A 15,047-nucleotide genomic window follows, 5' to 3' on the forward strand; every position below is an offset into this window, starting at 1 on the left:
AACTTATGTTCAGATTTTTTTTTTTTTTTCTGTTTTGGATCCCCTGCAGCATGTGGCGTCTCCAGGCCATCGATCAGAGCCGCAGCTATGACCTGTGCCACAGGTGTGGCAGTGCTGGATCCTTTAACCCACTGTGCTGGGTCAGGGATCCAGCATGTGTCCTGGGGCTGCAGAGACGCTGCCAATCCCGTTTTACCACAAAAGGAACTCTCTTATGTTCAGATTTTTTGACTTGTAGGAATCTCAGAAATACATTTCACAAATCTTGAGGTTGCCTGAATTTTAGTGAATATACATTAATCTAAATTCATACTCTGAGCATTTCATTTTGTGATCAAAAACAGTATTATCCAGGGAGTTCCCGTCGTGGCACAGTGGTTAACGAATCCGACTAGGAACCATGAGGTGGCGGGTTCGGTCTCTGCCCTTGCTCAGTGGGTTAAGGATCCAGCGTTGCTGTGAGCTGTGGTGTAGGTTGCAGACGCAGCTCGGATCCAGCGTTGCTGTGGCTCTGGCGTAGGCCAGTGGCTACAGCTCCGATTCGACCCCTAGCCTGGGAACCTCCATATGCCACAGGGGCGGCCCAAGAAATAGCAAAAAGACAAAAAAAAAAAAAAAAAAAAAAAAAAAAAAAAACAGTATTATCCATAGTGTAGTCAGCTAACCAAGAACATTTATATCACTTGGGACAGAGCCCAGGAACCGGTGTTTTAATAGCTCTCTAGGTGATTTTTTTACTTACATCACAGTCTGAGAAGTACTTCTCTACAGATTTATAAAATAGTTGATCCCCAAGGTACAGGGTGAGGTAGTGTTGTACACACTAACAATAATGCATGCCATAGAACCTTCCAGCTCACACAATGGGAAAGCAGTGTTACACAGGCACAAAACAGTAAACGACATGAGCAAATGGGAGACAGTTTTGATGCTGTTTTTAAAAGAAGTTAGGCAGAGAGGACACATACTACTATATGTTTCTTGAGATTGTTTGGAAATAGAAGAGTCTATTGTAGGACTAGACAGAGGAAGAAAAGTTGAGAGTTGAAGAAGAGTTGGAAGTCAAAAAAATAAAGTCACAAGCACTTCCTAAGAAGTGAATATGCAAAAAGTACTATAATCACAAACATATAAAAGCAAAAGTTACAGAACAGAAAACCATCAAGAGGTCTTGAAAAGAGGATAAAAAGCAAGAAGGCTGGGACAAAGCTCTAGGAACTGGTAATCAAGGGAATAATGGGAAGTTGTGCCTCCAAAATAGACACTCAGAAACAGGCGCTTAAAAAGTTAAGTCTTGGACTGAATACTGATAAACAATGCATAAATGACAATGTTGCCACTGGCACTGGCTTAATACTTCCTTTAATGAGCACAGTACAGTGAGGCAAACACACTCTTTTGGCTGGATTTTAAAGGTAATAGGATCCTAAATGGAAGTTTAGAGTGATTCACCCATATACCAATAATTGTAGATCAAGGTATATATACTTTGGAAAGGCTATGCTGTATTTAACCCAACATTAAAGTTACTGATAAATAATTTTTTTTAATCCTCCAAATATCTGAGATGACACAGAACAAGGTAAAAAAGAAAAAAAAATTAAAGTGAGAGTCAAGAAAAAAAGTAAAAAAAAAAAAAAATTAGACCATCAAAACTTGTAACTTACAGATTTTTGGATTTCCTTTAATAGGAAACTTCACAATCATTTCCTGGGGATTTGTGCAGATGAAAACAAATGGAGAATCAGATTCTTGACTCATGTCTGGATACTGTGAAATATAAAAATAAAAAGTTCAGGCCAGTTGGGACAAATTTTGAATTTCAAGGAGATTATAAGATGTCCCAGAAATCCACGTCAGCATTCTGATGATGTTATTCTCATTACCCAGTCAGGTAAAGAGAATTATACTCAACAAGCAAGAACACACCTTCAACTTTAACCAGGCTTTAGCACAGTATTCTTTTTTTTTTTTTTCTTTTTGCTATTTCTTGGGCCGCTCCCTCGGCATATGGAGGTTCCCAGGCTAGGGGTCGAATCGGAGCTGTAGCCACTGGCCTACGCCAGAGCCACAGCAACGCTGGATCCGAGCTGCGTCTGCAACCTACACCACAGCTCACAGCAACGCTGGATCCTTAACCCACTGAGCAAGGGCAGGGACCGAACCCGCCACCTCATGGTTCCTAGTCATATTCGTTAACCACTGCGCCACGACAGGAACTCCTAGCACAGTATTCTTATAGTCGTTTGCCCACCATTTATGACTTCCTATGCTGGAAACAACCTCTTTCTTTCGTTCATTCTTTCTTTCATTCTTTTTTTCTTTCTTTAAGCTTTTTCGGGCCACACCCTCAACATATGGAAGTTCCCAGGTTAGGGGTTGAATTGGAGCTACAGCTGCTGGCCTACACCACAACCACAGCAACACCAGATCCAAGCAGAGTCTGCAACCTACACCACAGCTCATAGCAATACTGGGGATCGAACCCATATCCTCAGGGATATCCGCTGTACCACAATGGGAACTCCATGGAAACAAGTTCTTAAAAAAAAGATGCCTGACATCTTTCCAGAAAAATCAAAACTGACTATTCTTTCAATAAAAGTGAATGTGACCTGGGATATTCAGAGGTCTCCTTCAGGAACATTAGGCACCCCCAGGTTCAACTGAAGTGAAAACTGGAAGATTTAAGAAAAATAGAACATTTGTGGAAATTCTGCCAGAAACAATCAACAGAGCTGTTCTCTCACTAAAGGGAAGGAAGATGATTCACTCTGAAAGGTATGAACATGCCAAAGCTGTTTTGCTGGATGCATTCCAGACTTACTAAGGGTGAAAAGGTAACTGGTAGAGCAATTCTGAAAATAATTTAGAAGTCTCCTTTGGATCTCATATCACAAAACAAATTTGAGTGAATACTTAGAATTTTCATTCCTTCTTCAAAGACAGACGCATAACATCAAATAAGACTATCTGGCCACATAATCACAACTTTGAAACAACTGAGGGCTAGCAGAAAAGTGCTCTCTAGCAATGCCCAACTGACCCGTTGTTTCATTATTTCCTACCTTGGAATGTGTTGTGTTTAGCATAAATACAACTCATAAGTTGACTATGACTATGGAGGAGACTTCATTACCAAAGAAGCCTTTCTCCTGGTAAATACCATCAGAAGTATGAAATTACTTTCCACTCTTATTTGCCAGCTAAGATGCATCCTCTAAAGATCTAAGGCTCTAAAGTAAAAATGGAGGTTTCAGTGAAATAAATAAGAAAATGTAAATGTCTCTGTAACTAGTATAAGCATAAACAGTTAAACTTCCTTACTAACCACTCTGTTCTAAGTGGTAACACTGTGAAGAAAACAGAAGGGATTTACAGTGGCTTTTAGTCCTGCCCACAGAAAATATGGGACAGGTGTGGCAAGTACTCTGATAAAACATAGCTTAATATCAAGTATCAGCCACAATTATATTCACAGTCACAGTCAAAATATTCATGACAGTTCCCGTCGTGGCTCAGTGGTTAACGAATCCGACTAGGAACCATGAGGTTGTGGGTTCAGTCCCTGCCCTTGCTCAGTGGGTTAACGATCCGGCGTTGCCATGAGCTGTGGTGTAGGTTGCAGACACTGCTTGGATCCTGCGTTGCTGTGGCTCTGGCGTAGGCCGGGGGCTACAGCTCCGATTCGACCCCTAGCCTGGAAACCTCCATATGCCGTAGGAAGCGGCCCAAGAAATAGCAAAAAAAAAAAAAAAAAAAAAAAAAAAAAAAAAAAAAAATTTAAATTAAAAAAAAAAATATTCATGGTATAAGAAAGACTAAAGATGGGAAGGAGAAACTTTCTTCTTTCCTTATCCTTCGGATCTTTACAATGCAAAGAAGAGCAAGGTCCAGCCGTTACTACTGAGGTGCTTTGGCAGGAATAAAACCAGAAGCTGCCATCAAGATCTTTTAAACCTAATTCTACAGGGGCCAAAGCAGCAACAAGCACAATTCACATCTTCACTTTTCCTGCTCTTTCTCCTCTGTATCTTAGAGAGTGTTGAGGCAGACAACAAACCTGCCAGGACTTCACAGCCCAGCTTTTCCAAAACTGAAAGCCATTTCACCCCTCTTTCCTCCACATCAATAAATGTTCCTGGGAGTTCCCATCATGGCTCAGTGGTAATGAACCCAACTGGTATCCATGAGGACACAGGTTCGATCGCTGGCCTTGCTCAGTGGGTTAAGGATCCAAAGTTGCTGAGAGCTGTGGTATAAGTTGCATATGCGGCTCGGATCTGGTATTGCTGTGGCTGTGGCATAGGCCGGCAGCTACAGCTCTGATTCAACCCCTAGCCTGGGAACTTCCATATGCCAAGGGAGTGGCCCTAAAAAGGCAAATAATAATAATAATAATAATAATAATAATAATAATAATGTTCTTTCTCTCCTGGATCAATCTCATTAACAAAGATATGTTCTATAATATCTGCCATAAGACAAAAAACTCTCCAGATCCCACAGTCTTCCTCCAACTATTGCCCCATTTCTCAGACTCCCTTTACAACAAAATTCATAAAAAGATTATCTACACAACATTGTAAATCAACTATACTTCAATAAAACTTTTAAAAATGAAAAAAGGGAGTTCCCTTCATGGTGCAGTGGAAGTGAATCTGACTAGTATCCATGAGGGTTCAGGTTTAATCCCTGGCCATCCTCAGGGGGTCGGGGATCCAGCATTGCCGTGAGCTGAGGTGTAGGTCACAGACGTGACTCAGATGCCAAGTTGCTGTGGCCGTGGCACAGGCTGGCAGCTGTAGCTCCAATTCGACCTCTAGGAACTTTCCTATGCTGTAGGTGCAGTCCTAAAAAGCAAAAAATGTGTTTTTTTTAATGAAAAAAAAATAGATTATCTATACACCCTATACACCACACCTCATATTCCTCTTTTATTTTTTCTTGAATTCACTATTAACAGGCTTTCACTCTCATCACTCCACCAAAATTATTCTTGTAGAGGTCCTCATTCATTCCCATGTTGCTAAATCAAACAATCAAGTCTCAGTTCTCATCTTAATATACGTAGAATTAGGCATAATTCTTCTCTCCCTTCTTCATGAACACATCCCTCACTTGGCTTCTAGGACACCGTTCTCTTTTTTGTGTTGTTTCTTCTTCTTCTTCTTCTTTTTTTTTTTTTTTGTTTCTTTTGTTTGTTTGTTTTTCAGGGCCACACCCAAGGCATATGGAAGTTCCCAGGCTAGGGGTCAATTCTGAGCTGTAGCTGCCAGCCTATGCCACAGCAACATGGGATCTGAACTGCATCTGCAACCTATACCACGGCTCATGGCAACACCAGAGCCCCAACCCACCAAGTGAGGCCAGGGATCAAACCTGCATCTCATGGATACTAGTCAGATTTATTTCTGCCACCACTGGAACTCCATCTGGTGTTGCTTCTTTACTGACTGTTCCTCATCTCCTCATCCTTTAAATTTTGGAGTACTTCGAGTGTCAGTCCTGAGACCCCTTCTCTCTCTACATTCACAACCTTGGTGATTTCCTTCAGTCTCGAAGTTTAAAAATAAGGTCCTGGGAGTTCCCATTGTGGCTCAGGGTAACAAAATCTGACTAGTATCTGTGAGGATTCGGGTTTGATCCCTGGCCTCCCTTGGTGGGTTGGGGATCTGGTATTGCTGTGAACTGTGTTGTCGGTTGCAGATGCGGCTCAGATCTGATGTTGCTGTGGCTGTGGTGTAGGCCAGCAGCTGCAGCTCTAATTCGACCCCTAGCCTGAGAACTTCTATATGCCTTGGGTGTAGCCCTAAAAAGCAAAAAAATAAAAATAAAATAAGGTCCTGAATTGGTAACTATGAGAGTTGATGGATGTTAACTAAACTTATTGTGGTAATCATTTTGCAATATATAAATCATGTATCAAATCTTTATGTTGTACAACCTTAAACCAATACAATGTTACATGTCAATTATACTGCAATAAAAAATAAGGTCCTGGAAATGCAAAGCAAAACTACAATGAGATAACCACTTCACTCTCACTAGGATAATTATTATAAAACAAAACAAAAATAAAGAACACTAAAAATAACAAGTATGGGTAAGGATGTGAAGAAATAAGAACACTCATGCATTGCTGGTGTGAATATAAAATGGTGCAGTCACTACACAAAACAGTGTGGTGGTTCTTCTGAAAGTTAAACTTAGAATTACCATATGATTCAGCAATTCTACTTCTAGGTGTATACCCAAAAGAATTGAAAGCAGGGATTCAGACACTTGTACACCAATGTTCATAGCAGCATTATTCACAACAGCCAATAGTTTTCACAATCCAAATGACTATCATTAGATGAATAATGGATAAACAAAATATTATACACACACACACACATATATATATCGAATATTACTCAGCCTTAAAAAGGAATGAAAATGGCGTTCCCGTCGTGGCGCAGTGGTTAACAAATCCGACTAGGAACGATGAGGTTTCGGGTTCGATCCGTGAGGTTGTGGGTTGACGACCCGGTGCTGCTGTGAGCTGTGATGTAGGTTGCAGACGCGGCTCGGATGTAGGCCGGTGGCTACAGCTCCGATTCAACCCCTAGCCTGGGAACCTCCATATGCTGCGGGAGCGGCCCAAGAAATGACCAAAAAAAAAAGAAAATTCTCCAGGAACTCCAGGAATGAAATTCTGATACATGCTACAACATGGATGAATCTAGAAAAATTAGGCTAAGTGAAGTAAACCATATATAAAAAGACAAATATTATACAAGTCTGCTTATGTGAGGCACTTAAACAAATTCATAGGGAAATAAAGTATAATAGAGGTTACCAGGGGCTGAAGGAAGAAGGATAGAGGAGTTATTATTTACTAAGTATAGAGTTTCTGTTTGGGATGATGAGATGTTCTGGAGCTGGACAGTGGTGATGGTTGCCAACGCTGTGAATGTACTTAATATCCCTGAATTTATATTTTAAAATGGTTAAGATGGTAAGTTTTATGTTCTATATATTTACCATAATAAAAATGAAATAAAAAAAACAACCCAAGGTCATGGACTTCCTTTCCAAACCTGCTCCTCACTAAGACCTACAGGTCCCTAGATAATCTGACCCCTATTTCCTCCCCGATGCCTTCTCCTACTACTCTACCCTACTCTCTTCCAGCCACGCAGGCCTCCTTGTTCCTGCCTTTGGATGTCTGTACTTGCTTACCCCCTGTTCCTGGGAGGCTTCCCTGCTAAATATCCACATGGCTTCCTCTCTCTTTCCTCAGGACTTTGCTCAAATGTCAACTTCATACTGGGTCTTCTGGCACTCTTAACCCCCATCTCCTACCGTATTTTCTTTCTATAGCACTTACCATCATCCAATACTATATAATTTATTTATCTAAATTTTTTAATTTGGACTTCTCTTACTGGGATAAAACCCCCACAAAGGCAGCGATTTTTGTCTGCTCTGTTTACTTCTCAGCACCTAGAATATGCCTGGCACATAGGCGGCAATCAAGAAATACTTTTTAAATGAAAGAACAATAAATTTACCAACTTGTGCATTTCGGTTATTTTAACCATGCTAAATACACACACACAGGGAACTAGACACTCCCAAGACTAAACTCTGGATAAAAGCAGGAGGTGCTACTCTGTAATCTGTTATCCCTCAAGCTAAATTAGAATTTTTGGGTCTTGGCAAGTGGCCGATTAAGTCCTATGTTTAATAAAAACTACCCTGACATATATTAACAGACTAAGCAAATGTCAAATAATGGGGCAAATAATGGATAAATAAAATTATAGAACAAGAGGTTTCATGGACACTTTCATGCCTCACAATAAACACTAAAATCAACTTTCTCAGCTGAATCTAAATCCAAGTTTCATGCGCATATTCTTTTTCCCAAGCTCTACCACTGAACTTCAGGAAGCTTACAAGAAACACAGCTGAAGAGCAAAGAAGCCTACAAGGAATAAAGAAAAGTAATGCCTGTATGTTGGGAGAACAGATTATTTTTCATGGTAAAATGCATTAAAGCAAAGTCAGCTTGGCAGAGGCTCAATACCTGCAAAAAAATATAATTTCTACAACTGGGTCTTAGACACTACAGACCATATTAAACACCAACAAGTCATAGACTTACAAGAAAGATTTTTGGTTTGTGAGTCAAAAGACTAAAATGCAGCTGATCAAGAGAAAGAGTAAATTAAGAAAAAGGAGTTCCAGTTTATCCACGTTTGTGAATAACGTGGATAAACTCTGGACATCATATGCAACTTAGAGAGGATACTAGATTAAGGGTCACTGAGATAACACAACAGTCGGGATAGAAAATGTGGGTTACAAGACCATGCAACTCAAAGTAATTATTGCAATTCAGTAACAGACTCCTCAGAACATTGCTGCGTTCTTACCTACAACAACATGACTTCTATCACCTGGTTTCCAGCCTGACAAGCGGGGGAGGTAGGCCTACTCTTCTTTCATGCCTCATAAGTTTCATAGCTGTCTAACATAACAGGTAATTAACTACTAAACAGCCATTTTCTTCTTATCTCCAGAGGGAAATTGTTCACCAGTCATCTAGAAAACATTTCTCTTGCCATTTTCATAAGAGAAGAAAAAAAGTTTAGTGGTTTTTGGCAATCACTAATGATTCAGAGCCAAGTGAGTATTTTCACTAACTCTGCAAGCCTCCATTTAATCCTTGACCTGAAATGATCAGAAACTCTTAAACGATGTCAATCTTCCCAACAAAGCCCCAGATGACCTATATGTAAATATTATACCTGTCCCTAGAGGACTAACAGCTAAAGGAAACAGTTAAGAAGAAATTCATTGACAAAGAATATATATTTGCTGTTGGTTTTCATGGTTTGAACTTTGGGGAACTAGACAGGACATGAAATCAGGCTCCGAAATCTAGTTAGCTGAAAACCAACTCCAAGAAGATTGAAGTGATAATACTAAGAAAGAGAGAAGGAAATGAGTGTGATAAAAAGGCCACAAGCACAACAGATCCAAAGAAGCACATCCTGAAAGCAACTGTGTTCTCTGATAAACAGTTCTCATTTACATTTCCCTTCAAAGCAACTCAAAGTGTTCACAGGATAACTAGTACCTCAGGCCCCACTACACTGGAGAATAAGACTTTTCTTACAACAGAGCAACATATTGATCATGATACTCTGATGAGATGACTACTGCATATTTAACTGGAGGACAATAAAGATCATGCCAGCTGGCCCCTAGTGGGATAGCTGAACTCCCATGTGCCAGTACCTCATGCAAATCATGTGCCTAATATCAAATACGGGGAGTTCCAGCTCAGTGCTACAGAGACCATTCATATTTGTTCCAGGTGAGAAGAATGAGGGATAAGCAATAAGCAGCCATTTGTGGAAGATGAGCTGGCTGAAGCCACACAGCACTAGTTTCTTGGTCCTTTCCCACTCACAGTAAAATTCCTAGTGTGGGAGTTCCACTGTAGCTCAGTGGGCTAAGGACCTGGTGTTGTTACTACTGTAGCTCTGGATACAACTGCAGCCCGGGTTCCATTCCTGACCCCTGAACTTCCGCATGCTGCAGGTGTACCCCCCGCCAATTCCTAGTGTGACTTTCTGTGCCCTTTGGAATCCTATATATGCTGGACCCTCCAAAAGAACCTAAGAACTTATATTTTCTCTAAAATTAACCTCATAGCTTTTCTGCTCTGATTCTTCAAGGCCTAAATGGGAATCATTCATGGCAATTATTTTTGGTCTTAATTTTTATAGAGCAGGCTTTCACTCCAACTTAATGAGAACCAAAAGAAAACTGCTCTTAATTAAAGATACTACATTGCAAGGTCCTTAACCATTCAAATCTACTCTGGGACTAATAACTCAGAATGCTGAGATTCCTCTTCCTCTTCCTTGTTAAGGGTTCTGCCAGTTTTATATTTTTATCTCTGAATGGCTATTTTTGGGGGGTTTTGTTTGTTTGTTTGTTCAATCTTTTTAGGGCTGCACCTGCAGCATAAGGAAGTTTCCAGGCTAGGGGTCAAATCGGACCTGTAGCCATTTCTGCTAAGCCACAAGGGAACTCCTCTGAATGGCTGGTTTGACTCAACTGAGAACACTACTGAGGCAGAGCTCAGAGAATCCACTGACATGAGTTGACATATCAAGGTGAGATCATTAGCAAGTAATATAGTGTTATTACCAGCAACAATATCCCTTTATCAAATGACATCTTTTAAAATAAAACAGATTAAAATATTTTAAACAGTCCAAATGAAAAATCACAGAAAAGCTGATTTTTTGCATGGTAATCACATACTACAGAACATATCTCCTTTATTGCTATAATACAGGTTTCCTTTATGTATTTATTCCTTTTCATTTATTTATTCCTTTTTTTTTTTTTCCCAGTCGTGGAGTGCAGCAGTTTGATAAGTGATCTCAGTTCCCAACCACAGTGGTGAAAGTGCCATACTTAACCACTAGAGTACCAGGAAACTCCCAACAGATCCTTTATTTTAAAAAGTTAGTGACCTTAAAAGAAAATTCCCTTCTTCTGTATACTCCATCTAGACCAATAGTACTACCATTCACCTACCACCATAGCCAGAAACCCATTTATCCTAGACTTCTTTCATTCACTGTTCACATCCAATAGAATCACCAAGTCCTGCAGATTTTATCTTCTGAATATTTCAATTATCTGTTCCTTTCTTTCCAACTCAACGGTCATAGCACTGTTGCAGACCTCCATCATGCCTCCACCTGGACAATCATAGTAATTTCTTTTTTTTTTTTTTTTTTAGTTTTGTTGTTGTTGTTGTTGCTATTTCTTGGGCCGCTCCCGCAGCATATGGAGGTTCCCAGGCTAGGGGTCGAATCGGAGCTGTAGCCACCAGCCTACGCCAGAGCCACAGCAACGCGGGATCCGAGCCGCGTCTGCAACCTACACCACAGCTCACGGCAACGCCGGATCCTTAACCCACTGAGCAAGGGCAGGGACTGAACCCGCAACCTCATGGTTCCTAGTCGGATTCGTTAACCACTGCGCCACAACGGGAACTCCCCATAGTAATTTCTTAAATCATCTACTTGTTTTCAGGCTTGCCTCATCCAGTACATCCTTCCTACTGCAGCCAAAACAATCTTTCTAAAAGGTACATCTTAGGATCTTATTATTTCAATTACCTGGTTGCCTTTAGAATACATGTCAAATTCCTTCACATGGCATTTAAGGCTTTTCATGTATCAACCAGTGCCTGCCTCTCAATTTATTGTCACCACCATTAATCAAGCACCTACTATGTGCCAGGCTATATGCTTGAACACTGGAGATCAAAAGGTGAATAAGACATAGATGGTGAAGGAGTTCCGTTGTGGCTCATCAGTAACAAACCCAACCAGTATCCATGAGGATGCGGGTTTGATCCCTGGCCTCGCTCACTGGGTTAAGGATCTGGTGTTGCTGTGAGCTGAGATGTAGGTCACAGATGCAGCTCGGATCTGGCATTGCTGTGGCTGTGATGTGGGCCGGCAACTGTAGCTCAGATTGGACCCCTAGCCTGGGAACCTCCATATGCCATGGGTGCGGCCCTAAAAGGACAAAAAAAAAAAAAAAAGACACAGATGGTGACTTGAAGGAACTATATGTGAACATATATTTACCCCCAAAAAAAATTTTAATGTAATTATAGAAATATGAACACTGTAGCCCAGAGAAGGAAGTGATTAACTCTGTCAGGGAGGAAATGGGCTGAAGTCAGGGAAGACTCTGCAGAGACAGTGACACCTGAGCTATTTCAAAGAATAAACAGAACTCTTGGTAAATAAGAACATGGAGATACAATATAGGATGGACTATTGAAGAACATATAAATACTGCTTTGTTCAGGCACCACCTTTTTTAGAAGCTTTCTTAACCCTCACTACCCTGCCTCTAGCCAATCTGAGTTAGGAGTTAGATCCCATCCTTTATGCATTTGGTCGTATGACAATTATCACGGTTGGGTTTTTTTGTCTCAGTCTCTTCTAGTAGACCTAAAACATCAAGAGGGGATAGAACATCTTGTTAAAAGTCTGGATCCTTCCTCTTTTGCACAGTGCCTGGCACATGACAGATGGTCAATAAATACTTGCTGAATGTGTGATTACATCATATTCCAAGCAATAAAGTCTTAAATTAGGAGATAATTTGCCACCTGGTTCATACAGTAGACTGGATAACAAAGAAGCTTTCAACAGATTGCAAAAAGACAGCAAGGTTGCAAAGCTGCAGCAGATTCCTTCTAGATCAAGTAGACTGCTTTCTAAGGCTATGTTTACTTACAAGTAAAATCAAAGTGTTACATTAAGTGACTGACTCTACCTACATAAAACCTTGCATCTGTTCCCACCCCCACCTTGTCTAATTACACTGGCATTTTCTAGAACAAATTTTAATAATATATCTAACCTGAATGACAACTGCCTTCTCATGAGACTTCCCACCTTCAGTCTTTTCACCACAGCGCCACATTGCTGCCAGATTCATCTTCTGGCTCCAAGGATCTTCAAAACACCCCTTCCCCATTCCACAGCTGACTAAAGAAAAAAGTCTTACTTCTGTAGCCTATCATTCAAAGCTATCTATCATCCAACCACAACACACCTTTCCATTCAACAAACTGGTTTGCTATTAGTGTCCAAACAGGCCCATGACTTTACCTCACGTTACTCCCTCTCCTTAGAATATGCTTTTTTACCATCTAAGTAGGAAGACTTGAACAGCAACCGTAATTTACTGACTGACAGTATGCAAGTTATTTTAGCTCTGAGTCTTTTAAGTTCTCTCATCTCTAAAAGTAGGGTAATGACATCTTGCTTAGAGTTGTTTTGAGGACTAGAAAATAACATATATGGAGTTCCTGCTGTGGCTCAGCAGTAACAAACATGGATTAGTATCCATGAGGATGTGGGTTTGATCCATGACCTCACTTGTGGCACTGCTGTGAGCTGCAGGTGTAGGTCTCAGATGCGACTCAGATCTGGTACTGCGGTGGCTGTGGTGTAGGCCAGCAGCTGCAGCTCAAATTCGACCCCTAGCCTGGGAACTTCTATATGTCACAGGTGCAGCCAAAAAAGGTAAAAAACAAAACAAAATGTATAATGGGTCTGGCACATAACTGATCAAAAAGTGATGGATTTTATTTTTAGTATCCTTCAAGACTAATTCAAAGTCACATTCCTTTTTATTTTTATTTTTTTGTCTTTTTTTTTTAGGGAAACACCCATGGCATATGGAAGTTCCCAGGCTAGGGGTCAAATTGGAGCTGCAGTTGCTGGCCTACGCCACAGCCACAGCTATGTGGGACCTGATGCATCTCTTCGATCAAAACCAAAGTTCACTGGCAATGCCAGATCCTTAACCCACTGAGTGAGGCCAGGGATCAAATCTGAGTCTCCATAGATACTAGTCAGATTTGCTACTGCTGAGCCTCAAGAGGAACTTCTCTTTTTTTTTTTTTCAGCTGCGCTCACAGCATGCAGAAGTTCCCAGACCAGGGATCAAACCCATGTCACAGTAGCAACTCAAACCACAGTGGTGATAACACTGGATCTTTAACCCACTGCACCATAAAAGAACTCCCTAAAAGCCACGTTCTGTAACGAACCCAACTAGTATCCATGAGGATGCGGGTTCAATCCCGACCTTGCTCAGTGGTTTAAGGATCCAGCACTGCCACGAGCTGTGGTATAGGTCACAGTTGTGGCTCAGATCTGGCATTGCTATGTCTGTGACACAGGCCGGCAGCTGCAGCTCGATCTGACCCCTAGCCTGGAAACTTCCATGTGCCACGGGCACAGCCCTAAAAAAAAAAAAAAAAAAAAAGCGCTCAAGTATTTATTGATGTATATGTAAAAGAAAATCTTAAAAATTACATGTTCATTTTTCAGATGAAAAGCTAAACATTCAAGAATTTACATACAGAGTTCCCATGGTGGCTCAGTGGTTCATGAATCTGACCAGAAACCCTGGCCTTGCTCAGTGGGTTAAGGATCCGGCATTGCCGTAAGCTGTGGTGTAGGTTGTAGACGTGGCTCGGATCCCGCGTTGCTGTGGCTCTGGTGTAGGCCGGTGGCTACAGCTCCGATTCAACCCCTCGCCTGGGAACCTCCATATACCGCGGGAGCGGCCCAAGAAATGGCAAAAAGACAAAAATAAAAGAAAAAAAAAAAAAGAATTTACATAAATGCACAGAAAACTGTTAATATCCCCATCCTCTCTTCAAGGTAAGTACAGCAGAAAGCATAATGCTTCTTGGATTATTAAAAAATGTACATAGTTGTCCTTAAATTACCAAGTGGGCCCTTGATACCTAGGTTACAAACAACTCTAAAGACAGTCTGTTCTGACCCAGAAACTCAAGTAATGTTCTAGTCTTCATGAGAACTCTGAAAATACATTCTCTTACTCAGGTGAGCTGTGATCTTAAAGAACTGCCTAGGGTTGTGCCAGTTGTAGATACACGGTATCCCTCTTTGTTCGGTATCAGCCGCAGCCCTCAAAATCCCTTAGGAACAAACATTTTAAGCCTATGAATTGGCAGGTTTTTCTCAGTACAACAGAGAGAATATTTTCACGTATTTTAAAGGCGAATTTGGGGACTGCATTCTTCAACACCAATGCCTGGTTTGAATACTATTACTTTCTTCATTCTTGAATTTCTCACCTCTCAGACTTACAGACAATCTTTTGGTGATAGAAGCTGATGATTTCCACACATGAAGTGCTATATGCAACATTTCTAAAGATCTGCATTGCATAGATACTCTTACAAGAAGGAACAGATACTCTTACAAGAAGGAACAAGTAACACTCTCTTTCCCAGTAATTCTATTGCGGATGTCAATTACATAGCAGTAGAAGTGCTTCAGCATAATTCCTTTAAACGTAAGATCCTAGCAATTACAAAAGTCAAATGGACTAAAAGGCCCGTAAGCTGGCAGGAGAGGAATGGATTCAGTACAGAAGTAGAATAATCAATGACCTCGGAG

At 40.8% G+C, this 15,047-nt stretch overlaps 1 protein-coding gene across 10 annotated transcripts in view; it reads right to left on the minus strand.

Moving 5' to 3' along the window:
• The window catches only part of TRIP4 (thyroid hormone receptor interactor 4), a 65,535-nt gene that overhangs the window by 6,252 nt on the left and 44,236 nt on the right, over positions 1–15,047 (minus strand). For 4 of the 10 annotated variants that reach the window (XR_014809624.1, XM_021093826.2, XM_021093813.2 and 1 more), the window contains one exon: positions 1,668–1,770. The exons of 2 other annotated variants lie outside the window; for them this stretch is intronic. Coding sequence is in view for 4 of the 8 variants with exons in the window: in XM_021093826.2 (XP_020949485.1) it covers positions 1,668–1,770 (103 nt within the window). In the remaining 4 variants the exon portion in view is untranslated. Of the gene's footprint in view, positions 1–1,667; positions 2,127–3,803; positions 4,854–15,047 lie in introns of those variants that run through there. 4 more of the 10 variants (XR_014809592.1, XR_014809630.1, XR_014809601.1 and 1 more) reach the window with 4 other exon arrangements.

Source organism: Sus scrofa, chromosome 1 (assembly GCF_054392235.1).
Source record: "Sus scrofa isolate SSC_HxYL_T2T_F1_AM1 chromosome 1, Sscrofa_HxYL_maternal_Yorkshire_Landrace_v2.0, whole genome shotgun sequence".
NCBI lineage: Eukaryota > Metazoa > Chordata > Mammalia > Artiodactyla > Suidae > Sus > Sus scrofa.